The sequence below is a fragment of the Nycticebus coucang genome, chromosome 12 (genome assembly GCF_027406575.1).
Source record: "Nycticebus coucang isolate mNycCou1 chromosome 12, mNycCou1.pri, whole genome shotgun sequence".
Classification (NCBI taxonomy): Eukaryota; Metazoa; Chordata; class Mammalia; order Primates; family Lorisidae; genus Nycticebus; species Nycticebus coucang.
In genome coordinates this window covers 70,917,103-70,944,516 of record NC_069791.1, presented here as the reverse complement: position 1 = coordinate 70,944,516, position 27,414 = coordinate 70,917,103, and the positions used below count along the sequence as shown (strand labels likewise).

The 27,414-nt window shown below is 52.0% G+C and overlaps 2 protein-coding genes across 12 annotated transcripts; one reads left to right on the top strand and one right to left on the bottom strand.

The window, feature by feature from the left end:
• Positions 1-1,979: 1,979 nt before the first annotated feature.
• Positions 1,980-13,124, bottom strand: POP7 (POP7 homolog, ribonuclease P/MRP subunit). Of its 5 annotated transcripts, none has more exons than XM_053554199.1 (3): positions 13,108-13,124; positions 3,407-3,510; positions 1,980-2,670 (listed from the first exon to the last, which is right to left on the bottom strand). In XM_053554199.1, exon 3 carries the CDS (start codon positions 2,654-2,656, stop codon positions 2,234-2,236), a length of 423 nt encoding a protein of 140 aa, XP_053410174.1. In that variant the 5' UTR covers positions 2,657-2,670; positions 3,407-3,510; positions 13,108-13,124; the 3' UTR covers positions 1,980-2,233. The 5 variants fall into 5 exon arrangements, with proteins under 5 accessions (XP_053410174.1, XP_053410171.1, XP_053410173.1 ...); XM_053554196.1 differs by lacking the exon at positions 13,108-13,124 and adding an exon at positions 12,005-12,143; XM_053554198.1 differs by lacking the exon at positions 13,108-13,124 and adding an exon at positions 3,611-4,247.
• On the top strand, positions 12,389-27,199 carry GIGYF1 (GRB10 interacting GYF protein 1). Of its 7 annotated transcripts, XM_053554188.1 has the most exons (27): positions 12,397-12,513; positions 16,957-17,189; positions 17,813-17,949; positions 18,197-18,309; positions 18,405-18,534; positions 18,642-18,737; positions 18,870-18,981; positions 19,096-19,204; positions 19,524-19,564; positions 19,740-19,910; positions 20,158-20,411; positions 20,519-20,627; positions 21,165-21,302; positions 21,485-21,585; positions 21,754-21,925; positions 22,020-22,186; positions 22,318-22,418; positions 22,512-22,628; positions 22,745-22,845; positions 23,063-23,145; positions 23,257-23,397; positions 23,467-23,691; positions 23,932-24,119; positions 24,206-24,366; positions 24,454-24,617; positions 24,698-24,827; positions 24,934-27,199. In XM_053554188.1, the coding sequence occupies exons 4-27, from the start codon at positions 18,275-18,277 to the stop codon at positions 24,984-24,986; spliced, it is 3,099 nt and encodes a 1,032-aa protein (XP_053410163.1). In that variant the 5' UTR covers positions 12,397-12,513; positions 16,957-17,189; positions 17,813-17,949; positions 18,197-18,274; the 3' UTR covers positions 24,987-27,199. The 7 variants fall into 7 exon arrangements, with proteins under 7 accessions (XP_053410162.1, XP_053410161.1, XP_053410160.1 ...); XM_053554187.1 differs by lacking the exon at positions 16,957-17,189 and having other exon boundaries at positions 12,389-12,513; XM_053554186.1 differs by lacking the exon at positions 16,957-17,189 and having other exon boundaries at positions 12,395-12,513; positions 18,255-18,309; positions 23,935-24,119.
• Positions 27,200-27,414: the final 215 nt, after the last annotated feature.

Sequence of the window (27,414 nt, the reverse complement as noted above, 5' to 3'; positions counted from 1 at the left end):
GAACTAGAGTAATATCCTGTTACCAACTCTTAGATGTGAGGCTTTCTAATTCGTGACCTCTAACAATTTGTATCTTAAGTAGTATGCGTGTGTATATACATGTATATAACTGAAAAAGCTTCAATAAACATTACTATTCAAGTTACATTTTTTCTTCTTTGCTTTTTATTTTATTTTATTTTATTTATTTATTTATTTTTTTTTTGTAGAGACAGAGTCTCACTTTATGGCCCTCGGTAGAGTGCCGTGGCCTCACACAGCTCACAGCAACCTCCAAATCCTGGGCTTAAGTGATTCTCTTGCCTCAGCCTCCCGAGTAGCTGGGACTACAGGCGCCCGCCACAACGCCCGGCTATTTTTTGGTTGCAGTTTGGCCGGGGCCGGGTTTGAACCCGCCACCCTCGGTATATGGGGCCAGCGCCTTACCGACTGAGCCACAGGCACCGCCCCTTCTTTGCTTTTTAAAAATAAAGCTGTCATTGGGGCGGCACCTGTGGCTCAGTCGGTAAGGCGCCGGCCCCATATACCGAGGGTGGCGGGTTCAAACCCGGCCCCCGGCCCCGGCTGAACTGCAAACCAAAAAATAGCCGGGCGTTGTGGCGGGTGCCTGTAGTCCCAGCTACTCGGGAGGCTGAGGCAAGAGAATCGCTTAAGCCCAGGAGTTGGAGGTTGCTGTGAGCTGTATGTGATGCCATGGCACTCTGCCGAGGGCGATAAAGTGAGACTCTGTCTCTACAAAAAAAAAAAAAAAATAAAAAAATAAAGCTGTCACACCTGTAATCCTAGCACTCTGGGAAGCTGAGGCAGTTGGATTGCCTGAGCTCATAGGTTCAAGACCGGCCTGAGCAAGAGCGAGGCCCCACCTCTAAAAATAGCCAGGCATTGTGGCAGGTGCCTGTAGTCCCAGCTACTTCGGAGGCTGAGGCAAGAGAATCACTTGAGCCCGAGAGTCTGAGGTTATTGTAAGCTATGATGCCATGGCACTCTACCGAGGGTAACAAAGTAAGATTCTTGTCTCAAAAAAATATGTAAAGTAAAACTATGACCCAGTAAATTAATCTCAAGGGCCACAAATGCGTGGGTCACCACTCTTTTCAATAGACATTGCCTTACATAGGCATGGTGGCTCACACCTGTAATCCCAGCACCTTGGGACTGTTTGAGCCCAGGAGTCTGAGACAAGCCTGGGAACAATAATAAAACCCAATCTCTCTCTAAAAAAAAAAAGAAAAAACATTCAAGCTGGAAGTGGTAGTGTGTACCTATAGTCCTAGTTACGTAGAAGGCTAAGGTGGGAGGACTGCTTGAAGATGCTGTGAACTGTGATGGCTCCACTACACTCTAGGTTGGGTGACAGAACAAAACCCCATCTCAAAAATAACACAAAAACACATTGCTTTAAATGGCTCTAAGTGTGATAAATGTATCAAGTTATCCCACAAATAACCCTCCCCAAAATTACTGCCTGTGTGCCCAGTAATTAATTAATTATTCCGAGGGGCTTCCCTTTCCCACTGGACCAGCTCACTCAAAAGGATCTGAAGAGCTCTGGACCACAGCTGCCTGGTAGCCATCTGGGCCTGGCAGGACCAGAAATTAAACACCTTCTCATTCCCTACCTCAGAGCCTGATACAAAGGAGGCCATTAAGTCTTAGTATGCTTCCTTAATCTTTAAACCCTCACCTCTCCCATTGCCAAAAAGTAGCCCAATGCATCTTGTACACCCTGGCAGCATCTCAGCAGGCCAGTGTGTACACTTTTATCTGTCTAGCCTTCCTCTGGGATTGTCAGGTTTCTGCATTGTACTGAACAACTTATTTTATGTCATCACGATTGACAATATAATCTATGCTCTCTCTGCAGGCAGGAAACACGTGGGTTCCTTTTCTGTAGCTTGATGCCTACAGTTCCCTGTTCCAGGTACACACGGAATTTACAGAAGGAAGAGGCAGTGGCAGTGGGGTGGCCAGAAACTAACACAATTTGGCACTTTTTATTGTATAGGACATAGTTACAGACCACACTGACTCAGAAGACCCACCACTTGGGCCCAACAAGAGATAACTGCCCCCTTCCTCAATGCAGAATCCTTTGGGCTGTGAGGGAGCAGGCCTTTTCTTACATAGCTGTGACAGGAGATCCATGATGTAAGCAACATGAGGAGAGCCACATTTGGGCCTTGCTGTGTCTGGGGGGGTGGAAGGTGGGATAAGGGGACCAGCTTCATTTTGATTACTTGGGTGTGACCCTGAAGACTCGGATGTGGATGGCCGAGTTGTTGCGGATTCGAGTCAACGGTTCCCGTGTATCAGTCTCTGGTTCCAGCTCATCAACTAGCTCCACGGTGGAGGTATTGGCAGCCACCTGCAAGGACCCAAAGCTGCTCGCCTGCAACTGCAGGGCAATATTGATGGCACGGTTAATGGCTAGGCCCAAGCCATGAATGTAGATCTCAGTGCATGCGTTCTGACCTCGAGTGTCTCCGTCTAGCAGCTTCTGGCAACGGGCCAATTGGGCCTTAAAGTCAGTCTTCATGTTGACATAAATGTCATTGGGCCTCCGGGGCAGGCGGTGGGGAAGCCGTTTCCTAAGGGTGTACTCCACCGGGTCTAGCTCAGCCTCAACGGTCCCGCGGGACTCTCGGTTTTCTGCCATGCTGTGTGCGCCCTGACACAGGAAAGGGACGAGATCAGATAGGTCGCACACGACTTCACATCCGTTCCTACCGCGTTTCCTGCACAAAGGCTTAGCGGGGGTGGGTATACACTCAACGTCCTTCTTCCCTTCCAGCCTCTCAGTTCCCTACCACTCACCTCAAGCTCCCGCACCTCCCAGCCCCCGTTTTTATTCACTCATCACGTTGCCCTACCTCACGCTCCTCCACCGCCCCCTTCCGTGGCCTTTCAGTGCCTACTTTCTCCGTTCCAGCCAGGCCACTCTAGGGCTCCCGGGCCGGCTCAAGTCGAGAGGGCTGACTGCAATCCCCGGCGCCAGGGAAGTGAAGAAAAGGAAACACGCGCGAAACAGACACACCAAACCACAGGCGTCCTAGCGGCGCCGAGATACTGAGTACACAGCCGAGTGCGCACGCGCGCCTGTTTCAGTGGCCGGTCCGTGCAGTCCACGAATCGCTTTCCCGGCCTCCGTTCTCCCCGCCCCTTTCCTGAGCGCTTGCGCTACCGCGCTAAGTGTTTGAGTAACGCGAGGCTTCCTCACGGGAGGGGCTTTACCACGCGTGCGCCTCGGGGGCGGGGCGGGGCGGGGCGGGAGGCAAAAGGAGGAGACCACGTCGAAACCCGGGAGGATCCAGGAGCAGGCTTGTCTCTTGTGGGCCAGTCCAAGTTCCTGGCCCGCGGAGGGGTCCAGAAGGGGAGAGACACGGCGCGTGGAAGGGGTGTCTTGTCTTCCCAAAGAGAGCAGGAAATGAGGCGAGTTCAGGAGACCGTGATCCTTCTGAAGGGCCCTAAAGGCGAAGTCTGGTCTCCCGCGTCTGTCGCAGTTCTTCTGGTCTGAAAAGGCATGGACATAGTTGGCAAAGTTGACCTCCCGCCCAAGGTCACTGTTGCTCAAGGACGGCGGAGTAATTTAGTGACAAGGCCTGATCCCCACCTAGCGAGAGTACAGCGCCCTAGGACGCCCTGATGGTTCACGGAAACCAGCTCTTTCCGTTCACTCTGCCGGGACTCAGCTGTGAGCCATAAGCCCAGCTTCAGTGGCTCCCCGGAGTACGCTAACCCATTCACGCTTCGACTATCTCCAACAAGCTCTTCCGCAGCTGCCAGATTCAGGAACGGGGACTTGCCGCCCCCTGGCGGGCAAGGCAGGGTGGGCGCACGCGGTTCGCGGCTCCAAGGCCAATGGGGAGAAGGCTCTCTGCCTGGATATGTATAGTTTCTGGAGAGTTCTCTTTGGAAATATGTGAGACCTGCATTGGAGATTTTGAACTCTCCACTTCAGTTTTTTCATCACTCAAAGGGGAATGCTAATTCCTATTTTGCAAATGAGTTGTGAAACTCCATGTAATCTTGTAAACTGTCAATCTACACAAGTGAGTTGGCATATTTATGCCCTCTGCCCTCACCCTTCTCTAGTTGCCTAGGGAGGAGTCTGACGCCAACCGAAGGTTGAAAATAGGTAGGATTCCTGAGAACTTCCCTCCTAGCACCATTTAAATCTTTCAGTTCTCCCCCTTTAGCTTCAGATTCTTGCATTAACCACTAGTTTGGGGTTTATGTTGAACTGGAAGATTCTACATAGTAAAGACATCAATTCTCTCCAAATCAATTTATAGGTTTAATGAAATGCCTATGAAAGTAGCAGCAAGAATTTTTATATACACAGGTTTGTTATAAAATGTATATGAAAAGTATTGGGGGGGGGGCGCCTGTGGCTCAGTCAGTAAGGCGCCGGCCCCATATACCGAGGGTGGCAGGTTCAAACCCGGCCCCGGCCAAACTGCAACCAAAAAATAGCCGGGCGTTGTGGCGGGCGCCTGTAGTCCCAGCTACTCGGGAGGCTGAGGCAAGAGAATCGCTTAAGCCCAGGAGTTGGAGGTTGCTGTGAGCTGGGTGAGGCCACGGCACTCTACCAAGGGCCATAAAGTGAGACTCTGTCTCTACAAAAAAAAAAAAAAAAAAAAAAGAAAAGTATTGGGAAGCTGAGGCAAGAGAATCGCTTAAGCCCAAAAGAGTTTGAGGTTGCTGTGAGCTGTGACGCCACAGCACTCTACCGAAGGTTACATAGTGAGACTCCGTCTCAGAAAAAAAAAAGTGTATAAAAAGGCAAAAGAAGTAGTATTAACCAATTTTAAGAAGAAAATTTTGTTGGAATAATATTGATTTTAAGATTTACTGTATACGTACAATAATCAAGAAAATGTGATATCAGCAAAGACAAAAACAGAATGGAACAGAGAACCCAGAAATAGACTCATACAAGTACAGCCAGCTATTTTTTTGACAAAGGTACAAAAACAGTTCAATAGGGTGGTCTTTTCGTTCTTTTTGCAGTTTTGGCCGGGGCTGGGTTTGAACCTGCCACCTCCGGCATATAGGACCAGCGCCCTACTCCTTTGAGCCATAGGCGCCGCCAATAGGGTGGTCTTTTCAACAAGTGGTGCTGAAACAACTGGACAAATAGGCAAAGAAATAAACCTCAGCCTTGTGCAAATTCATACAAAATGGATGGTAAGTGTGAATATAAAAATAGAAAACAGGAAAAAAATCTTTAAGATGTAGGATCAGGCAGAATTCTTAGATGTGACTCCAAAAGCACACTCCATAAAAGAAAAAAAATTGATAAACTGGAATTCATTAAAATTTTAAAACCATTGCTCTGTGAAAGATCTCATTAATAGGATGACAAAGGCTCAGTGCCTGTAGCTCAAGCAGCTAAGGCGCCAGCCACATACACCAGAGCTGGCAGGTTTGAATACAGCCCCGGCTAGCCAAACAACAATGACAACTACAACCAAAAAATAGCTGGCATTGTGGCGGGCGCCTGTAGTCCCAGCTGCTTGGGAGGCTGAGGCAAGAGAATTACTTAAGCCCAGGAGATGGAGGTTGCTGTGAACTGTGATGCCACAGCACTCTACCCAGGGCAATAGCTTGAGGCTCTTGTCTCAAAAAACAAAACAAAAAAAAAGGATGACAAAAGAAGCCAAGGACTGGGAGAAAATACTTGCAAGTAACACATCCAAGAAAGGATTTGTATTCAGAATACAAATACTGTCGGATGTTCAAACTGTGGCCTGAGGGCTACATGCAGATTATGTGAAGACTTTTTTGGTTATCTGTAGTGGCACCTTTTTTTCTTTTTACTCATCAGCTTTCATTAGTGTCTGTGTATTCAATGTGTGCCCCAAGCCAATATGTGCTTCTGCTTCCAATATGTGGCAGAGAAGAAAAAGGTTGAACACACCTGCACCCAATTAGGAAATGGCAAAGGTCTTGAACAGACACTTCAGCAAAAGAGGATATAAGAATGGCAAATAAGGGTGGCGCCTGTGGCTCAGTCGGTAGGGCATCGGCCCCATATGCCGAGGGTAATGGGTTCAAACCCAGCCCCGGCCAAACTGCAACCAAAAAATAGCCGGGCGTTGTGGCGGGTGCCTGTAGTCCCAGCTACTTGGGAGGCTGAGGCAAGAGAATCGCTTAAGCCCAGGAGTTGGAGGTTGCTGTGAGCTGTGTGAGGCCATGGCACTCTACCGAGGGCCATAAAGTGAGACTCTGTCTCTACCAAAAAAAAGAATGGCAAATAAGTATTGTATGCCATAACAAGTTCAGTATCATTACCCACTGAGGAAATGTACATGAGAACCATTCTATTACCCACTTAATAGAATGGCTAACATACAAAATCCTGACAATACCAAGTATGGATAATCTCTCATAACACTACTTACAGAAATGTAAAATGATACAATCATTCTAGAAAAGTTTGGCAGTTCCTTCTAAAACTAAACATATACATATCATATGACCCAACAAGAGTACTCCTGGGCTTTTTAAAAACCTGTACATGCGGGAGGCTGAGGCAAGAGAATCGCTTAAGCCCAGGAGTTGGAGGTTGCTGTGAGCTGTATGAGGCCACGGCACTCTACCGAGGGCCATAAAGTGAGACTCTGTCTCTACAAAAAAAAAAAAAAAAACCTATACATGAATGTCCATAGCCATTTTATTTATAATAGCCAAAACTGGAAACACCCCAGATATCTTTCCACTAGTGAATGGTAAACTACAGTACATCCATCCCATAGAATACTATGCAGCAAGAAGGGTTAGATCAAGGAGACCTGCAAGGCTATTAGAATACTGGTTGTTACACATTACCCTGCTAAGCAGCAAATAGGTTAGTGTGGAAGATAAGATTAACAGGATAGCATGACCTGTTCTAGCTAAGGGAGAAGTGGACCCCTAAGAGGAAACAGCCAATGTTTTTTTTTTTTTTTTTTTTTTGAGACAGTCTCTCACTTTGTTGCCCTCAGTAGTGTGACATGGCAACATATACCTCACAGTAACCTCAAACTCTTGGGCTCAAGTGATCCCCTTGCTTTAGCCACCCAAGTAGCTGGGACTACAGGCACCCACCACAATTCCCAGATGCCCAGCTATTTTTAGAGATAGAGTCTCGCTATGACTCAAGCTGGTCTGGAACTCATAAACTCAGGCCATCCACTGCCTCGGCCTCTCAGAGTGCTAGGATTACAGGTGTGAGCCACAGGGCCTGGCCTTGCCAATATGATCTTGAGGGGATCTAAGGTTTTCCAGAAGCAATGATTAAGCGAACACAGGAATGTCTAGCAGCTAGGCTTACATATTTCTTATAATGGGGAGGTGTTGAAGGACTGAGCCCTGGGATGCTGGGGAGAAGAGGAGGAACCAGCAAAGGCTAGAGAAGTAGCTGCTAGTGAAGGAAATGTAGCATCCTGAAAGCATTTCTGGAAGAGTGACACAGCCTATGACTGGCTGTGTCATAGGCTGCTGACAGATAGAAGATAATGGACCAGTGGATTTAGCAATGTGATGATCATTGGTGACTCAATAAGTATATAAAATATAACTATTTGGTTAACCAAAGAATTTAATTCATGGCAGAAAGTAATTCTGAATGTTCAAAATTAACTTCCAGGTCCATTATCTCTGATAATGATAAGCACAGTTTATGAGCTATCGCTTCATTACTCAGATTGTATGTATCTAAAATATGTTTTATAAACTTTGATATCCACATATACATACACATACAAAGATGTACAATTTAGGTGGGTGAAGCCAGGTTCTGTAATAAACCAATTTGACAGAAAGATAGTCTTTTTTTTTTGTAGAGACAGAGTTTCACTTTATCGCCCTCGGTAGAGTGCCGTGGCGTCACACAGCTCACAGCAACCTCCAGCTCCTGGGCTTAGGCAATTCTCCTGCCTCAGCCTTCTGAGTAGCTGGGATTACAGGTGCCTGCCACAACGCCCAGCTATTTTTTTGTTGCAGTTTGGCTGGGGCCGGGTTTGAACCCGCCACCCTCAGTATATGGGGCCGGCACCCTGCTCACTGAACCACAGGCGCCGTCCAGTAAGATAGTCTTTTACCTCTTTGCATTTTATTGAAGGAAAACATTGCAGAGGAATCTCATTGTGAAAAAAGGCAGAGTCTGACTGTTTGGTCTTGTTTGAGACCACTCCTTCATCGCAATCTTCTAACCAGATTTCTTTCCTTCTTTTATTTATTTACTTATTTATTTATTTTTTGAGACAGAGTCTCACTATGTTACCTTTGGTAGAGTGCTATGGTGTCACGGCTCACAGCCACCTCAAACTCTTGGGCTTAAGTGATTCTCTTGCCTCAGCCTCCCAAGTAGCTGGGACTACAGGTGCCTGCCACAATGCCCGGCTATTTTTTTGTTGTAGTTGTCATGGTTGTTTAGCAGGCCCAAGCTGGGTTCGAACCCACCAGCCCTGGTTTATGTGGCTGGCGCCCTCGCTGCTGAGCTACAGGTGCCAAGCCTCAAATTTCTTTCTTTTAGTTCAAAACTTGCAAATTAAAAACACAAGGCTGGTGGCTCATGCCTGTAATCCTAGCACTCTGGGAGGCCGAGGCAGGTGAATTGCTTAAGTTCAGGAGCTCAAGACCACCCTAAGCAAGAATGTCTCTACTAAAATTAGAAAAACTAGCTGAGCATCGTGGAAGCTGCCTGTAGTCCCAACTACTTGGGAGGCTGAGGTAAGAGGATCGCTTGAACCCAGAAGTTTGACGTTTCTGTGAGTTATGACGCCAGGACAATTTTAGAACACAGACATTTCACAGCATAGCATGTGGATATTAGGTCCAAGCGACTACTTTTTTTTTTTTTTTTTTTTGAGATAGTCTTACACTGTCACCCTGAGTAGAGTGTTGTGGTGTCATAGTTGACACAAACCTCAAACTCTTGGGCTCAAGTGATCCTCTTGCCTCAGCCTCCCAAGTAGCTGGTACTATAGGTGCCTGCCACAAAGCCTGGCTCATTCAAGTGATTTCTTTGAAGTTTTTTCTTTAATCCTGTACCAAAGAGTCACACTTCTGATTTCATAGTTTCCTTTCTCAAAGACGGAATTTATATGCTTCAATTTCCAGGGTCATCAGCATCAACACACCCACTTTATAGTTGACGGAGATTATTTGTCCAATGTCACAGACAGGTGCCCAGGAGACCTAGGGTGATCCTCCAGTGTCCTACCCTGGTGTCAATGTGCTTGCTTTATTTTATTTTATTTTATTTTATTTTAAGACAGAGTCTCACTTTGTTGTCCTGGGTAATGTGCCCTGGGGTCATAGCTCACAGCAACCTCAGACTCTTGGGCTTAAGCAAAATTCTCTTGTCTCAGCCTCCCGGCACCTGCCACAAAACCTGACTATTTTTAGAGATGGGGTCTCACTCTTGTTCAGGCTGGTCTTGAACCCCTGAGCTTAAGCAATCCACCTGCCACAGCCTCCCAGAGTGCTAGGATTACAGGCCTGAGCCACCATACTCAGTCTTTCAATGTGCTTTCTTTGACATGCTGCATATATAGTGGGTACTATACTCACAGCAAAAACTTTCACAGTGGCAGTAGAGGTCCTCAAACTGATGTTTCTCCTTCACTTCTTCACTTCCAGATCCTCTTCTCCCAACAGTCTGGACTGTTGTTACTCTCAAACCCACTTTTCCAGAATTTACCCAAATCTTGTTTTTTTGGCCAGGGCTGGGTTTGAACCCACCACCTCCGGCATATGGGGCCAGTGCCCTACTCCTTTGAGCCACAGGTACCACCCAATTTACCCAAATCTTGCCCTTCTCTCCAGCTTAGCACAAGCCACAACTCTCCCAAAGAAAGAGTGGGTTCCATTTCACAGAGGTCCCCCGCTTTCTTCTTCTTTTTTTTCTTGAGACAGAGCCTCAAGCTGTCATCCTGGGTAGAATATTGTGGCATCACAGCTCACAGCAACCTCTAACTCCTGGGCTTAAGCGATTCTCTTGCCTCAGCCTCCCAAGTAGCTGGGACTACAGGCGCCCACCACAACGCCTGGCTATTTTTTTATTGTAATTGTCACTGTTGTTTGGCAGGCCCGGGCTGGACTCGAACCTACCAGCTCCATTGTATGTGGCTGGCACCACAGCTGCTTGAGCTACAGGAGCAGAGCCCCACACACACACACTTTTTTCCATGTATAATTTCTCTGCCATAAATTACAATCTCATATTTGCTTAGTAACTATTAAAACATGCTAAGACCGGGTGGCGCCTGTGGCTCAGTGAGTAGGGCGCTGGCCCCATATGCCGAGGGTGGCAGGTTCAAACCCAGCCCCCGCCAAACTGCAACAAAAAAATAATCAGGCGTTGTGGCGGGCGCCTGTGGTCCCAGCTGCTCAGGAGGCTGAGGCAAGAGAATCACTTAAGCCCAGAAGTTGGAGGTTGCTGTGAGCCCTGTGACGTCATGGCACTCTACCCGAGGGAGGTACAGTGAGACTCTGTCTCTACAAAAAAAAAAAAAAAAACATAAGACCTCACTCATTCAGAAACTTGGCTGCTGGTGACTTCAACCACCCAGAACACAGCTCCAATGTACAAAAGTAAGAAAAAATAAAATAGCAATAACAACAAAATATTTTTGAGAAAAAACAGCTGTCACAGCTTACTAACTTTATACTAAGAGATTCTCTAACTCAAGCTTGGATTCTCTTGACATATTTTCAAACAACATGACATCCTAAATATTGTTTCAGGGACCCTGTGGAACCAGAAGTCCCTTACTAACTTAAGTGCTTACTCTGTATGCCCTGTACCAAGCTCTCTGTTAAGTGCTTTACCATACAATCGAAAGACAGAGGTTCATTAACTTGTCCTGGGACACTAATGGATGGAATAAGCACAGATGCTCTTACTTGTTCTTAACCACTGCCATTTTTCAGCCTGTGAGCAAGCAGGTTGACTGACAACACTGAACCAGAAATCCTAATTGCCAAGAAAGATGAGAGAATGTAAAAAGCAGACACTAAAACTAGAGTGAAACCTGGTGATACTCAGTGCAGGTACAAAAGGCATTCTCCAGGTAGCTCCTGAAGTCTGTATTCTACTACATATAGCAAGACGTAAAGCACTCAAATTACAAATCATGAATTTACCTCTTCCCTGTTTGAGAAAGATTACATTATGTTGGGCAAAGACTGTTTTAGAGAGCAAAGAAGAGTACACATTCTACAGTGACTTCCAAAGAAAATGGTGAAAGGACACACAAAACTCTCCAGTTCTGAAAAGTTCAGCGTATCAGAAAAATCATTCTTGAAAAATCCTTTTTTAAACAAAGCGGGTTTCACTTTACATCCCACATTTACAGAGTAGTTTCTTTCTAAATCCTTTCACCTTCACTTATTTTAATTCCTTTTTTTTGAAGAGACAGAGTAAGATTTTGTCGCCCTGGGTAAAGTCCCCTGGTCATACTTTACAGTAACCTCAAACTCTTGGGCTCAAGCAATCCTCTTCCCTCAGCCTACGAATAGCCAAGGACTACAGGTGCCCGCCACAACGCCTGGCTAGTTTTTTCTGTTTTTAGTAGAGACGTGTGTGTGTCTGTTGTTCTTGCTCAGGCTGGTCTCAAACTCCTCCGCTCAGGCCATCCACCCACCTCAGCCTCACAAAAGTGCTAGAACTACAGGAGTGAGCGACGGCGAAAGGCTAGTAATTTTAATTCTCAACAGCACTCCCTGGACCCAATGAAAGAGTGCGGGTTAGGGATTGAGCACAAAGCATACAAGAGTAGCATTCTCTTCCATAAGAGAAACTGAGGCGCCTAAGAATTAACTCGAGAGGCTTAGGACCTAGGCACTGGTGGAAGCCGGATACAAACTGTAGATCTCACCAGTCACTACTACCTCGGACTGTTTCTAAATCATTAGATGGTGGTCACTTATTTAATGTGTCCCAGGACGTCTGATGAATAGTTCTGGATTTTATGCCCTTCAATCTAGGCGAGCTTCCCGGAGGAAGCAGACTGACCAGAAGAAGCCGGCGAGGCCTCCGTCCCGAGGGTCGCGCGTCACGTGGCGAGGGGCACGCGGGGAACACGGAGAGAATACAGCCGACTACCCTCCGCCCGTAGAGGGCCACGCATCACGTGACGAAGCAGGCGGCCGGGTCACGTGCCGGGGAGTCGGGGGCGGCGGGCGTCCGGGCCGCGCCCCGTTGGGCACGCAGTGGGGCGCGCGCGAGGCGAGGCGGTGCGGGTCCGAGCTGGCCGGAGCCGCGGAGGGAGGAGGAGGAGGCGGCAGCAGCTGCGGCGGCGGCGGAGGGGGTGGCCCCGCGGCCCCGCGTCCTTGTCACGTGGTGCGAGGCGGGCAGCCATCTTGCTACAAACACAAACAGAGAGGAGCGGCCGCCGCGGGAGCGCCAGCGCCCCCTCCCCCGCCGCCACCCCCCCACCCCGGCCCGCCGCGCGCTGCCCGCCGCCGCCGCCCGCTGCGCGTCGCCAACGCCCCGGGACTGGACCCTCGCGCCGCCCGCCCGCGGTAAGCGCTCGGCGGCCCCGCGGACCCTGGCCCTAACGGGGTCCGGGGCAGGCCCGCCCCCGACGCCGCGGCGGCCGCGCCGAGCCTGCGAGCGCAGGAGACAGCATCGCGTGGGCCGGCGGCAAGGACCCTCCCCCGTCTCCTCCCCAAGGCCGCCGCCGTCCGGTGCGTCCGCCCTCCGCCCCTCCCCGCCGCCGGACCCTCCCTCGGAGCGGGCCAGCCTCCGCGCGGCCCGGGAGGCCGGATCCCTATTCGGGGGCGTTTGTCCTCCGCCCGCTCCCAGTGCACCTGGCGCCCCTCCCTGAAGGGCACGCCGTCCTCTCGGCCCGGCCACCGCCGCCTTCCCTCCCCCGCGCTCCTGACGGTCGTCCCCAGGCCCCTGCAAAACCCTACTCGGAGCCGCCCCGGCCCAAATGCCCTACAGTGGCCGGGCCCTTGCTGTGCGCCCCGCGCTCCCTGAAGGTTCCCCCAACGTGCTTCTGGGTTCTTATCGGAATGAGCTGGGCCTTGGGGGTCTCCAAGTGCAAGCGTTCCACGACTTTGGCCAACATGGAAGCCTCCTCCTCCACCCATGCACCTCGCCTGTTTCTTCACCTGCGTTTCCTTTCAGCCGGTCACCGTAGTGCTTGGTCATTGGGGGGGGTCTCCTTACTCCTAGTTGCCCGGTCGCGTTAAACACCTTCCTTAGCAGGGGCTACTTGTCCTCGCTGTCACCAGGCCAGGCTCTTCCAGCTTATGACCCCAGGGAGCAGGTCCCTGGCCATAGCCCCTCACACTTTGCCTTTTTTTTTTTTTTGAAGTAATTCTAAAGATATTCTGGTCTCTCTCCTCTTACCCAGTCATTGCTGGAATACCCGGTCAGCTTCTACGTCTTTTCCATCCTAGTGCTCAGCACTGGGAGATGCAACATAAATACTTGTTGGCTGGATCTCCAACCACTTCGTCTTATTACCTCCTGCCTCTCAAAGTGCAGCTCTCACAGAAATCATCAGCCTCCACACACCCTCTCCACCACTGTCCTACAGAGCTGACAGCCGTTTCAACTTAGCTCCCCACCCCTTGCCTTTGCCCCTGAAACACCATCACCATCAGTAAGCCGCTCCCCCTTGGCATCTGTGATTAGGAGTTTGGTCTCTGGCTCCTTCCCATCTCTAAGTCTTATTACCTCCTGCCTCTCAAAGTGCAGCTCTCCCGAAAATCAGCCTCCACACACCCTCTCCACCACTGCCCTACAGAGCTGACAGCAGTTTCAACTTAGCCCCCCACCCCTTGCCTTTGCCACTGAAATACCATCACCATCAGTAAGCCGCTCCCCTTTGGCATCTGTGATTAGGAGTTTGGTCTCTGGCTCCTTCCCATCTCTACTGTTTTTGGCCTCCGTCCCAGCTCCAGTTTTATTTCCTAGATGGAAGGTGTTGGTCCTCCAGTGGCCTGTCATGTCAGGGAAGGATTTGGGCAGAGCTGGACTTTGTATTCCTGCCATTGCCTGGGGACCAGGTGCCTTGAGGGCTTCATAGGGTGATTATAGTCAAGTGAACCACATGCTTAGATTTCTGGATTAGCTTATTGTGCCAGTGGACATAATAGTCATTTATGTGATTTGATAGAAGTTTGCCCTCACTTTTACATCTGTGGCTGGAGTTTGGGGTAGAAAATGGAGCCCTGCTTTAGAAGAGAGAAGGTGAGAAAATGAACTATGGGAAGGAGTTAAAAAGTATCAGGAAATTAGAAATGCCTTCAAACTCAGAAAGCATACTTGAGAGTTTGGAATGGTTGCTGCCACCATGCGTGCCTTCAGTCTTGGCTAGAGTGTTGAAGACTTAGGGGTGCCATGTAGGGGCAGCTGCAGCCTCCCTTCCTTGTTTTCTCTGGCTAGAGCCCAAGGCTGGGCAAGTGGGCAAAAGGGATCAAATGAGGTAAAGTGTGAAAGAGCTTTGAAAACTGTTAACTTGTATGCAGTTGCCAAGTGGTGCTGTTACTTGTTATGATGGCTCAGAAAGTAGAGAGCTGGAATACTTGGGCAGTGCCTGTGGCTCAGTGAGCAGGGCGCCGGCCCCATATACTGAGGGTGGCGGGTTCAAACCCAGCCCCGGCCAAACTGCAACAGAAAAATAGCCGGGTGTTGTGGCGCGCGCCTGTAGTCCCAGCTGCTCGGGAGGCTGAGGCAGGAGAATCACGTAAGCCTAAGAGTTAGAGGTTGCTATGAGCCGTGTGACGCCACGGCACTCTACCCGAGGGCGGTACAGTGAGACTCTGTCTCTACAAAAAAAAAAAAAGAAAGTAGAGAGCTGGGATAACTGAGCAGCCTGGGTGGTGGTGGGAGCTTCGGTTTACATCGCTTTTTTAAGCCCCAGAGTGCTCCCTCTACCACGCAGAGAAAATCTTTCCATCCTGAGAAAGGGCCAAATCACCTCCGCCAGCTGGGGCTGGATGGTTGCTCCAAATGTTAGGGAATTTAGGACTCTGCTTCTGTTAATAGTGGTATAGTTCTATGCCAAGGCACATTGCTCCGGATTAAGGCTAATTTTAGGGGTGATAGAGCGAGGAGATAATGTTCTTAACTTAGAGTGTACTGGGACTGCCTATCATCTGCATCTTTTTTCCTCAGAGTTCTGAACACCAGAGAACTGCCTCCCTTCTAGTGCCCTCCAGCCTGTTGGGAGCATCCAGGCCCAGCGGGTTCTTTGCCCCTTCTCTCCAGCAGGGGGCAGCCTTTTAATAGAAATAATTCAGGAACTGGGGCAGCGAAGGTAGACTGAGACCTTAGAAAGGGAAGGGTTGGGGAGGGAGTGAGTAGCTAAGGGGAGGGCTGAGGGCCAGGGACAGGCTGGAGGGGGCCTTTGTCCCGGAGACCCTTAGCCTAGGGAGCCAGAGAAAGGGAGGGCAGGACAGGATACCATCCCTGGGCTCCTGCCACTACTAGCCCTCTTTTCTTCTTTGTAAAGGAACCCAAACGTTTGGCTTTGAGAGTGTGTGAAAGACAAACTTACAGCAGTTTTTTTTAAAAAAAAAACCCTACTCTTAAGGATTTCCCTCTTGGCAGGATTTCAGATTTCTCTCGGGGGACAGTGTAATTAGGGAATGATTTTCCTGCTGTTCAGAGTCATAAACGTGGTTTGTATTGTCTTCCATTTTCCCCCATACTCATAGTGTAGAGGAGGCTTCTGGGTGCTGGCACTAGTGATATTCAGGACTGGATAACTCTTTGTTGTGGGGACCGCCCTGTGCCTCATAGTGTGTTAAGCAGCATCCCTGGCTTTAATCCCCTAGATGCCAGTGGCACCCTTTGCCCAGTTGTGACAGTGCAGAATGCTTTCAGACATTGCCAGAAGTCCTCCGGGGGACAGAGAGGGCCCCAGTTGAGAACCACTAGCTTTGAGGTGGCATGTGGGACCCATGCACACACCAGGCAGCCACAGCTGCTGCTCTAGTTCTGCGAGTTCCAAGAAGGGGCTGGGCAGCCCCCAGCTTCTGGCACCTGCCCCTTCTTTGGTGGGGCCCAGAGATTTAACCTTGTTGTCCTGGTTTCTCCCCAAGAAGGTGGGTGGTATGAGCTTTCTTCTGCCCTCTGCCTCCTCTCCCCACCTCTTTTTTCCTCTGCCAGGACCTGGTGGCACCAAGGAGCAGGGTGTGTACCTGGCAGGTGGGAAGGCGGTGTGGTCCCTTTTTCTGTTCTCCTCCCTCCACCTAGCAGTCCTTCCATGCCCTTTAGGACTAGCTTTTGTCCTTCTAGAAGGAATGAACTGGAGGAGGCTCAAAACTGCCTCTCCTGAGGTCTGTTTGAAGGAATGTGGTGTGTTTTTCTTGGAGTGGGGAAAACGTAGGCATGCAGTGGTTATCCCTACATAATTTTTTTCCCTAAAGCTTTAAAAAAATTATTGTGGTAAAATACATATGACCTAAAATGTACCACTTTAACCATTTCTAAGTGTGCAGTTTTGTGGTGCTCACATTGTTGTGCAGTCATCACCACTGGTGTCTCCAGAACTTTCTCATCCACTGTATCTCTAGCCCTATCCAGCAGCCCCACAGCTGCCAGTGACTTTCTGTCTCTGTGAATTTGAACTGCTCCAGAGACTCCATGTGAGAGGAATCAGATGGTAGTATCCTTTTGTGACTGGCACATGTCACTTAGTGTCATGTTCTCAAGGTTCATCCAGGTGCCAGGTTGCTTTGGGATTGTGGTGCAGGAAGTGCAAGTCTTTCTCCGCTGCTCAGGAGGCCACCTGCATTCATTCAATGAAAGGCTGCAGGCTTTGAAAGGTGTGTGGCTGTGGCTGTTGTTGGAGAGGCACCCATTTGGGAGATCTCAGCCTGGCTCTGGGGCACCTCTGACGGCCATGTTTCTCCCTAGGGTGCTAGGACTCTGAGTAGGCTTCAGTTGCAAGTGATTGAGCCTATCACTTGGGCCCTCTGGTGGCACTTTCTCCTCTTCCCTCCCAGACTGTGGCACCTTGGAATTGATGGGAACTGCAGGGGTACGCCGGGCCAGCCTCCCTCCCAGCTAGTGACGGACGCACTCACAGCTCCTGGACATTGCCCGCCCTTCATCCTCTGCCCAGGGATGAGCCTCCTCCTGAGAGTCTTCTCCATTGTCTCTTAAAGGAACCAGTTGCCACTGCTGCCACCTCCTTTTCTGTCAACCTCAGTAACTTCAACCTTATTTCTACTTTATGGTGAGGGAATTTTCTTCCCAGCCATTATCATAAGAACTTTCTTCCCATCTTGGCTGTTTTGCTTAAGTGGCTGTTCTTGATCTGGGGCCAGGGGTCTGGGTATTTCTTCCTGGTGGGTAGGCCAGCCCAAACATGCCTGCTTGGAGCCCTCTGTCTGTTCCCATTTTGGCTGCGGACTAGCCTCTCTGCTCTTTTCTTACGGGGTTCCTCCCCAGACTGACTCCCTGGATTCTAGCCTCCAAGCAGCCAACTGTGATTATTTTCGTGAGGGAAGGAATTTCACTCCTAGACTTATTCCTAATCCTTCCCTCCATTTACTGACTTTTTCTCTTTAAGATATTTGTGGTTCCAGTGGGTTTTGGGTTTTTTTTTCTTGGGGGGGTGGTGTTGCTTGGTTGTTCTGTCTTTGTCCTGAATGTCCACTTCCTGCCTCAGCCTGCTGGTATGGGTACTGATGACCTGACATCCTGTCTGTCATGTCCTCTGCCACACCTATTGCAGCTAGTGTCCTGCATTTGCACCAGGGGCTGTGGACCTCTCCAGTTGTGTGGGACAGAGGCAGGCTGGAGGCAGGGATGCCCACCAGTCCATTAACTTGACCCCACCTTCTTTCTCTCCTTAAGGATCTGTCCCAGATGTAAAGGTCCCTCCTGGGTACTACTGTGGCCAGATCAATACCCAGTGACTTGGGGACCCTACTTCACTCCAGCACCGGCCCTTGCCTGCCCCTCCCTACAGCTTCCCAAGGCCAAGGTGCCAGGTGAGCCGGAGGCCGAGGGAGGGTGCCTTGCAGAAGCTGGAAGGGACTTCTGTCCCTGCTTCTTTTGTCTTGACTCATCTTGGGTTAATAACCTATGTTATGAGTGGCTATGTGGCTGGCTTAAGTGACCCACCCACTAGTCTGAGGCCCATTACCTAGCCCCCCAAAGTATAGGATCTTTCCTTCACTCTGTGACATCTCTGAGTGTGCTATTCCCCAAGGCCCTATACCTCCCATCCCCCCACAGGTGTTTGGCCTGTGAACGCCAGGTCCCCCCTTCTCTGCCTGTTTCTTCTGGCCTTCAGGAAGCACACCCAGCTCCACAATGGCAGCAGAGACTCTCAACTTTGGGCCTGAGTGGTGAGTCAGATGTGCCTTGGCTGTTGTGCAGAAGCCAGGGAAGAATAGGGCTATTCTGACCCCTGTCTTTCTCTTTCCATCTGTCTGTCTTACAGGCTCAGGGCCCTTTCCAGCGGTGGCAGTGTGGCCTCTCCACCCCCCTCTCCTGCCATGCCCAAATACAAGCTGGCTGACTATCGCTACGGGCGAGAGGAGATGCTGGCCCTCTATGTCAAGGAGAGCAAGGTGGGTGGGCAGGCATGGAGGTGTGTGGCTAGGTTGACTGTTTGCTTTGGCCAGTGGAGAAGACCCTGGGGCATGTGGTGTCTTGGTTTTCCTGTTCCACTTGACAGGTCCCTGAAGAGCTCCAGGACAAGGAGTTTGCTGCAGTGCTACAGGAAGAGCCGCTGCAGCCCCTGGCTCTGGAGCCCCTGACTGAGGAGGAGCAGGTGGGCTGAGCGGGGGCTGAGATGGGAGGGGCTGGGCTGGACTGGAAGGCAGGTGAGAGGGTTGGGGTTCTGGGTAGAGCAGAGATGGTCGGGTGCCCAGGCCCTTATTCCCACCCCTGGCTCCTTCCTCAGAGAAACTTCTCCCTGTCAGTGAACAGTGTGGCTGTGCTGAGGCTGATGGGGAAAGGAGCTGGCCCCCCGCTGGCTGGCACCTCCCGTGGCAGGGGCAGTACGCGGAGCCGAGGTAGAGGGGAATCATGTGCTTGTGGGTGGGCAGAGCTGGGGCTGTGGTTTCAGAATATTGTGGATTTATGTTCTGGCAAATTTCAAACTTAGGTGGTGCTTATCACTTTTCTAGGCCGTGGCCGTGGCGACAGTTGCTTTTACCAAAGAAGCATCGAAGAGGGTGATGGGGCCTTTGGACGGAACCCCCGGGAGATCCAGCGTAGCCAGAGCTGGGATGATAGGTAGGAATAGAGGGCAGTGGCAGAGGCAGAGTGGGCTGGGGTCTATGGAGGCAGGGTTTGGTCTTTGTCATTAGTGGGTAATGGGAAGCCCTTGGCACAGAGTTCTAGGCTTTGTCCTTTTTCTTTTGATTCTCTTAGTACCTGTTTGTCTCTATAACCTGTTCTATGTGTCTCCTTGTGCTCCCTTTTCTCAAGGCTGATTTTTCCTGAGTTCCCTCTATTCCCTGCCTTCTCCCCTTTTGGGGCACATTGTGTAGCAATTCCACAGGTTGGGAAGGAGGAGCTGTACTTTTTTTTGACCAACACTTTTTTCATGCAGAGGCGAAAGGCGATTTGACAAGTCGGCAAGAAGGGATGGAGGTATGGAGAGCAGCAAGTGTTGGGGTGTGAGTGTACTGTGATGGGGAGATATTTATTGGGGGAGGAGGTGGAAACAGGAGATCTTAGAGTTGGGCTTCTCACTGGCCAGCAAGGGTCAGTGAGAATCTTCTGGGTACTGTGGCTTCCATTTTGCTATGTCTCCCCCACACCCTAGCACGATCTGGGTTTGAGGAGGGAGGGGCTGGCCCAAGGAAGGAGCATGCCCGTTCAGACAGCGAGAACTGGCGTTCTCTGCGAGAGGAACAAGAGGAAGAAGAAGAGGGCAGCTGGAGACTTGGGGCAGGACCCCGGCGAGACAGCGACCGCTGGCGCTCAGCCAGCCCTGGTAAGTCTGGGCCAGATGGCATGGTGGGGACTGTGGGAGGCAGGAACTATCCCAGCAGGGTGGGCTTCTGTGGCCATGAAGGGAGAGCAGAAAGCTTGCTGGCATAGGGTAGCTGGGAGCACAGTGTATACAGTCCTTGAAATGCCGGTGGTTCTGGGGTGTCACAGTGAATGGGTAAAGGGTGGCTGAGGAGAGAGTTTGGCTTATGTCAGATACTGATTCTCCTCCTCTGACTTTTCCTGCCCAGATGGTGGCCCCCGCTCTGCTGGCTGGCGGGAACATGGGGACCGGCGTCGCAAATTTGAATTTGATTTGCGTGGGGATCGAGGAGGGTGCACTGAAGAGGAGGGGAGGGGTGGGGGAAGCAGCTCTCACCTCCGGAGGTGCCGAGGGCCTGATGGCTTTGATGAAGACAAGGATGGGCTCCCGGAGTGGTGCCTGGATGATGAGGATGAAGAAATGGGCACCTTTGATGCTTCTGGGGCCTTCTTGCCTCTCAAGGTATCTAAGAGGAGATGGGAGGAAGGCCCTTGGTCACGTTGTTGGGGATCTTCTCCGTTGTGTTCCTGTCACCCATTTGTTCTCTGCTCCCATCACCCCATGTGCAGAAGGGCCCCAAGGAGCCCATTCCTGAGGAACAGGAGCTCGACTTCCAGGGTCTAGAGGAGGAAGAGGAAGAGCCTTCCAAAGGGCTGGAAGAGGAGAGTCCTGAGGCAGGTGAGCCTTGGGTGGGCAGGGAGGAGGCACATAGTTTGGAGAGGGGCCAGGTGGCCAAAAGGGGCCTTTGGTGGGCCTGGGGTTAGCTGGCTATCTACCTGTAGGGTCAGTCTGCTTAGAACTATGCAAGAAAAGCAAGTACTGAGATAAGAGCAGAGAGAATCCTAGAACCAGCAGAGCTGTGTCTTAACAACAGCATGTCAGATAAAAATCAAACATAATCAAAATGATCTTTGAAAGTCCCTAGAAGAAGCTGTAGAACACGGTGGCAACTCCGTGTTGTGTGTATACAGCCTTATGTGGTAGTGTGACGTGTGTGTGTGAGATGTGAGGCAAAAGTCAGTGTGCACAGTAGAGTCTGTGCTGGTAAATCCACCACATTCCTACTCAAATGTTAGCTGAATTGACGACAGTGAAGTGAGTGGACTCATTGCCCAGAGCCCCAAGTTCTGGCCACAGGGAGGGCTTGTGCTACCTCATGTGTGAGGACTTCTAGATATTTAGTTTTGAATTCTCGTCCTTACTCTTCTCGCTCAGGTGGGAAGGAGCTGACCCCGCTGCCTCCTCAGGAGGAGAAGTCCAGCTCCCCATCCCCACTGCCTGCCTTGGGCCCACTCTGGGGGACAAATGGGGATGGTGATGAAACTGTAGAGAAAGAGCTCCCAGCAGCTGAAGGTAGATGGGGTGGGGGCCATCTTTTCTCTGGGGTTTGGGGCTGGTGGAGAAAGCACTCTCCTCCTATGGGAGGGGAATGCAGGGCACTTGGATTGGGGGCGACTATATTCTGGAATGAGGGTGGTAGGGGACTGTCTTGTCTCTTCTGGCTCTCTACCCCACCTTCCTTCCTTCTCTCCTAGGAGATGATAGGAGGGGAATCCAGCTGAGTCCTGGGGTAGACTCCCCCCCAGGCCCTCCTGGAGATCTGGAAGATGATGAAGGCTTGAAGCACCTGCAGCAGGTGGGGAGGGCAGGAAAGCTGGAGGGAGGCTTCCCTGCAGAGGGCAGAGAGCCCCGTTTTTCCTGACTCTGTCCTGCTTCATCCGTGACCTGACCTTCTGACCCCAGTCCCATCCTGATGTTGATCTGATTGCGCAGCTGAGCCTTACCTCTCTTCCTGGGCACTCAGGAGGCGGAGAAGCTGGTGGCCTCCTTGCAGGACAGCTCTCTGGAGGAGGAGCAGTTCACAGCCACCATGCAGACCCAGGGCCTGCGCCACTCTGCTGCTGCCACTGCCCTCCCTCTCAGCCATGGCGCTGCCCGGAAGTGGTTCTACAAGGACCCACAGGGGGAGATCCAAGGTACCTGTGGCAAGTGGGAGGACCACTTGGGGCCATTCTTGTTCAGGTTGTCTGCCGTGCACCCTCTCTAACCCTGATGATTTTCTTCGTCCAGGCCCCTTCACAACACAGGAGATGGCGGAGTGGTTCCAGGCTGGCTATTTCTCCATGTCACTGCTTGTGAAGCGGGGTTGTGATGAGGGCTTCCAGCCTCTGGGTGAGGTTATCAAGATGTGGGGCCGTGTGCCCTTTGCCCCAGGGCCCTCACCACCTCCACTGCTGGTGAGCATGCTTCTGCATGGATGGAGAGGGAATGAGGGTACTGGGTGGGGCTGGGTCACAGCCTCAGGGCCCCAGCAAAGCCCCTGCCTATTGCTGCCCCATGCACTGGCCTTGCTTTGGTCCTTGCTCAGGGAAACATGGATCAGGAGCGGTTGAAGAAGCAACAGGAGCTGGCAGCAGCAGCCTTGTACCAACAGTTGCAGCACCAGCAATTTCTCCAGCTGGTCAGCAGGTATGGGGGACCAGGGAGGGTGTGGAAGCAGGGTAGGGTGGCTGACTGTGTGGTCCATCCACAAACACATACACTCTGTCCTCATCTCTGTAGCCGACAGCTCCCACAGTGTGCGCTGCGGGAAAAGGCAGCTATGGGGGACCTGACACCGCCGACACAGCAGCAGCTCACAGCGTTCTTGCAGCAGCTCCAGGCTCTCAAACCCCCCAGGTCAGTGGGCTGCTGTGTGTCCTGGTACTGTGCCTGTGTACCCTGGAGATAAGTATTAGGGGACAGGTGGGCCAGAAATGGATTGGGGTCCTGAGAATCGGTGATTTGCTCCTCAGAGGTGGGGACCAGAACCTGCTCCCGACAATGAGCCGGTCCTTGTCGGTGCCGGATTCGGGACCCCTCTGGGATGTACATACCTCAGCCTCATCGCAGTCAGGTGTGTGGCTGGCACTTCCTCCCTCCCCTGTCCCACCTGTCCCTGCCCTGCCTCTCTCCCTCTCCGGGCGGTTTCTGTGGGAGTGGGTGCCTTGCCCTGTTCCTCATCTTCTTGCTGCTCTAGCTGCTATTTGTGGCTGAGGGACTGGCCCTGCTGCTGGTTGGGACTAGAGGGACCTGAGTACCCTCCTGAAGCTGCCCTTGCTGCCTGCCTACAGGTGGTGAGGCCAGTCTTTGGGACATACCAATTAACTCTTCGACTCAGGGTCCAATTCTAGAACAACTCCAGCTGCAGCATAAAGTGAGTAGGCATCCAAGGGCTGAGTCTTTGGTGGAGGGCCAGATGATGGCAGGGGCACGGCCCAAGGCCTTGTACCACAAGCCCCCCACCTAACCGGGTTGGTGGTCTCAGTTCCAAGAGCGCAGAGAAGTGGAGCTCAGGGCCAAACGGGAGGAGGAGGAGCGGAAGCGCCGGGAGGAGAAGCGCCGCCAGCAGCAGCAGGAGGAGCAGAAGCGGCGGCAGGAAGAGGAAGAGTTGTTTCGGCGCAAGCAGGTCAGTGCTGCCCTGTCCTCTGGCTGACTGCTCTCCCTGTGGTCTCCTCACTGTGTCCCTCTGGTTCAGGTGCGGCAGCAGGAGTTGCTGCTGAAGCTGCTGCAGCAGCAGCAGGCAGCTGCGGTCTCCGTGCCCCCTGCGCCCAGTTCCCCACCCCCGCTCTGGGCTGGGCTGGCCAAGCAAGGCCTCTCCATGAAGACGCTGCTTGAGCTGCAGTTGGAGGGTGAGCGGCAGCTGCACAAGCAGCCCCCGCCTCGGGAGCCAACGCGGGCCCAGGTCCCCAACCACCGTGTGGTGAGCAGGCTGTGCCCCTCCCATCGACAGGAACCCCTTCCTGGCAATATCCAGGATGACATGGGGAGGGAGGCCTTGAGCCCATACTCTCCCAGCCCATGCCCTGTTCCTCACATCATCATGGGGATTTCTTTCCCCTATATTTCTTGCCTTGTTCCTCATCCCTTTGCTGCATGAACCTCCCCACCTAGCTCTCTTGGGTGCTGTGTTTTGGCCACCCTGACTTTCTGCCATCTGCAGCAGCTTGGGGGCCTGGGGACTGGCCCCCTGAACCAGTGGGTATCTGAGGCAGGGCCGCTATGGGGCGGGCCCGACAAGAGTGGGGGCAGCAGCAGCAACCTGGGGCTCTGGGAGGACACCCCCAAGAGCAGTGGGAGCCTGGTGCGTGGCCTTGGCCTGAAGAACAGCCGGAGCAGCCCGTCTCTCAGGTACGTACCAGGTTTGGAGGCGCTGAGATGGCTGGGAATGGAGGGAGGTGGAACATTCCTGGGTCTAACTTGCCTGGCCCCCTCAGCGATTCTTACAGCCACCTAGCAGGTCGACCTGTTCGCAAAAAGACAGAAGAAGAGGAGAAGCTGCTGAAGCTGCTACAGGGCATCCCCAGGCCCCAGGATGGCTTCACCCAGTGGTGTGAGCAGATGCTACACACGCTGAGCACCACGGGCAGCCTAGATGGTATTTGTGGGCAGATCCGGGAGGCTGGCTTGGACTGGGGACTCTAGACCTGGACCAGGTGGGCCCTAACAGCCCCCTGACCCACAGTGCCCATGGCTGTAGCGATCCTCAAGGAGGTAGAATCCCCCTATGAAGTCCATGATTATATCCGTTCCTGCCTGGGGGACACGCTAGAAGCCAAAGAATTTGCCAAACAATTCCTAGAGCGGAGGGCCAAGCAGAAAGCCAGCCAGCAACGGCAGCAGCAGCAGGTGAGGTCTTACAGAGCCCAGGCAGGATGGATGAGCTTGCTCAACACCCTCCTGACTTCTCCTGTTATCTGCTGCCTTAGGAGGCATGGCTGAGCAGCGCCTCCCTGCAGACGGCCTTCCAGGCCAACCACAGCACCAAACTGGGCCCTGGGGAGGGCAGCAAGGCCAAGAGGCGGGCACTGATGCTGCATTCAGACCCCAGCATCCTGGGTGAGCAGGGGCTGGGGCAGGGGCAAGAAATGGAACTGTGTTCCCTCAGTATAGAGCAGGGGGAGGCAGGGAGAGAGCTCAGACGCAGCTTCTCCCCTGGCTACAGGGTACTCCCTACATGGATCTTCTGGTGAGATCGAGAGCGTGGATGACTACTGACCAGCCCGTCCCCACAGCTCCAGGGCTGTAGACCAGGGGCGGCAGCAGCAGCATGGACCCTCAGGTCCCCAGTCTGCAGGCTCCCCACAAGGAGCCAAGGAGGAGGCAGGGGCAACGGCCCCAGCACTTGTTACAAACCACACGATGCACCTTAACTCACCCACCACGAGGCACTTTACAGATTGGGGGGAAGGGGTTGTTTTTCTTTTTTTAATTTTAAATGACTTTGAAGAAAACATTAGGAGAGACAAAACTGTTAAACTAGACTCTAAACATCCTCTACCCCTCTGGGGATGGGGGTGTGTGACAATAGAAGGTCCACAAGAGGGATTTTTTTTGTGGGGGGCGGGATTTTTTGTTTGTTTGTTTGCTTTTTTAAGAAAAGTGAAAAATAATGAAAAAAATGGTTAGGAGGCTGAAAGAAAAACACACTGTTATTTTGGGGCAGTGGGGACACAGGCCCCATGGACCTGTCCTGCCTGGGCCTGTGGCTGCACTTACCTCCTGCCCCCAGAAGGTGGGCCATGGGGTAACTGGAAGCTGGGGTGCCAGCAGTTTGCACAGCGAGACACCCCCCCACAGAGCCCCACCTGCCACCCCGGCTGTGACCAGCTTCTCCAGCTCCTCCATGTTGCTGTGACTGTGGCAGAGGTGTCGGGTAGGGGCCAAAGTAGCCTTTTGGCTTTGCTGCTTTGGGGGAAAGTTGCACAAATTGGACAAGCCGCCTCAGCCCCCCAGGCTCCCATCCTGTCCTGGCTGACGGGGTAGAAAGGCCAGGTCAGCGCCAACCTCATCTGGCTGGTGGGGCAGGGCAGCTGGACTCAGACTTTGGCCCTGTTGAGGGGCTTCCCCCACCGCTGCCATTTGGGGGGATGTCCTGGAGTGAACCTGAAAGCCCCAGCTCTTCGCCTTGCCACTTGAATGTATTCTTTGGGCCACAAGCCCCCACTTTGCCTCTGCTTTTAATTCCTCCAGGAACTGCAGAGGGAGGAGGCGCCACTTACCAGGACTAAGTTGTTTCTCCTGTGAAGGGGTCACAAAGGGCCTGGAAGGGCAAGGAGTGAGCACTTTGGGACTTAGGGTTGTAACGTGGGGGGCCACTACCAGAGTGCCCGCAGCCTTCAGCCTGTTTTGTGGGGTGTGGACCACCCAGCTCTGCGCCTGACTCTGCCACTGACCAAGTGGGAGAGGAGCAAGTGGCCTTCCCCGTTGGTGCGTCTGGGTGCTGGGTGACATTGGGGTCAGGAATGAAAGTGTGTCTCTCCTGGGTCAGGGTAGGCTGCCCTTTTTTTTGCTCACTGACTTCTTAGTCCTAATTCCCACCTAGGTTCGTCTTCATCTGTTTGTTTTTTAGTTTTTATCTTTTGAGTTTTTGATCTGACGCCTCCCGCCGACCTCATTACGCAGAGTGCAGTATTAGGGCGAGACTCCCACTGCCTCCCCTCCATGAATGTATTTATCCTTCTTGCCCTTGGGAATTGGGGAGAGGCTATCTCTTTCCCCATCCATACCCAAAAGAGGTGGATCTTTTTTGTTTTTTTTTTTTTTTTTTGCACCAAAGTGGCAACTGGGTCAGTGTTGGGGGATCAAGCTGGCCTCTGGGTGGAAGGGCCCCTCCACCTGCTTCTCCCTGGTCTCGACAGTGTTAGTGTCCATGAAAAGACAATATTCTCTCTAAAGCAATAAGGGGGTGATGGGCCTGGGAGTGTCTTGCTGCTGCTGGCCCCCAACTCCCCCTTCCCTCTTGCCGGTGTTGGCACATCTGAGGTGTAGGGGAGACTCCTGTTGTGACTGAATGTAACTGCCCCCACCCCTGTGCTGCCAATGCAGGGGAGAGGGAGACACTCTTCCTGCCCCTTCCCCCAGCTAAAGAGACTTCGAACTTAGGGGGCCCATGAGCCTGGAGAGGCCTTAACCCTGTGAGGAAGTATAGGGGGAGCCCTCTCCTATCCCCATCCCCTTCTGAGAGTGGTCAATGTTTACAAGTCCCTGAGCCCCCCAGCTCAGAGACTCAGACCTGTTGCTGTCCTTCCCAAGCCTGTCTTCCTGAGCCCTAGCTGCCCCCTACCCTTTCTAGGGTTAGGGTTGGTGTAGGGGTCATTCTGTTCTTGTCTGCCTTGTACCCAGTCTCCCTCACCCTGTGACTTTCCTTTCTTTTACCTGTCCCTGTAAATACTTCCCTTCTCCCAATAAAACTTGGTGTGTGTTCTCCCTTTCTGTATCAACTGCTGTCTTTACTGGGGAAAAGGCATTAGAGATGAGCATCATGACTCAAGGCTAGAAGAACTCTGGGCAGGGAGCTTAACTAGGAATGAAGATAGTGAACCCTGTGTGTCTTTAGTAAACATCTGTGGCCCTGTTGGACAGATGTTTTGCCTGGGACCTAATTTGCTGAGGAAGAGTAGGATTTCCCTGACCCTTTCTGGCT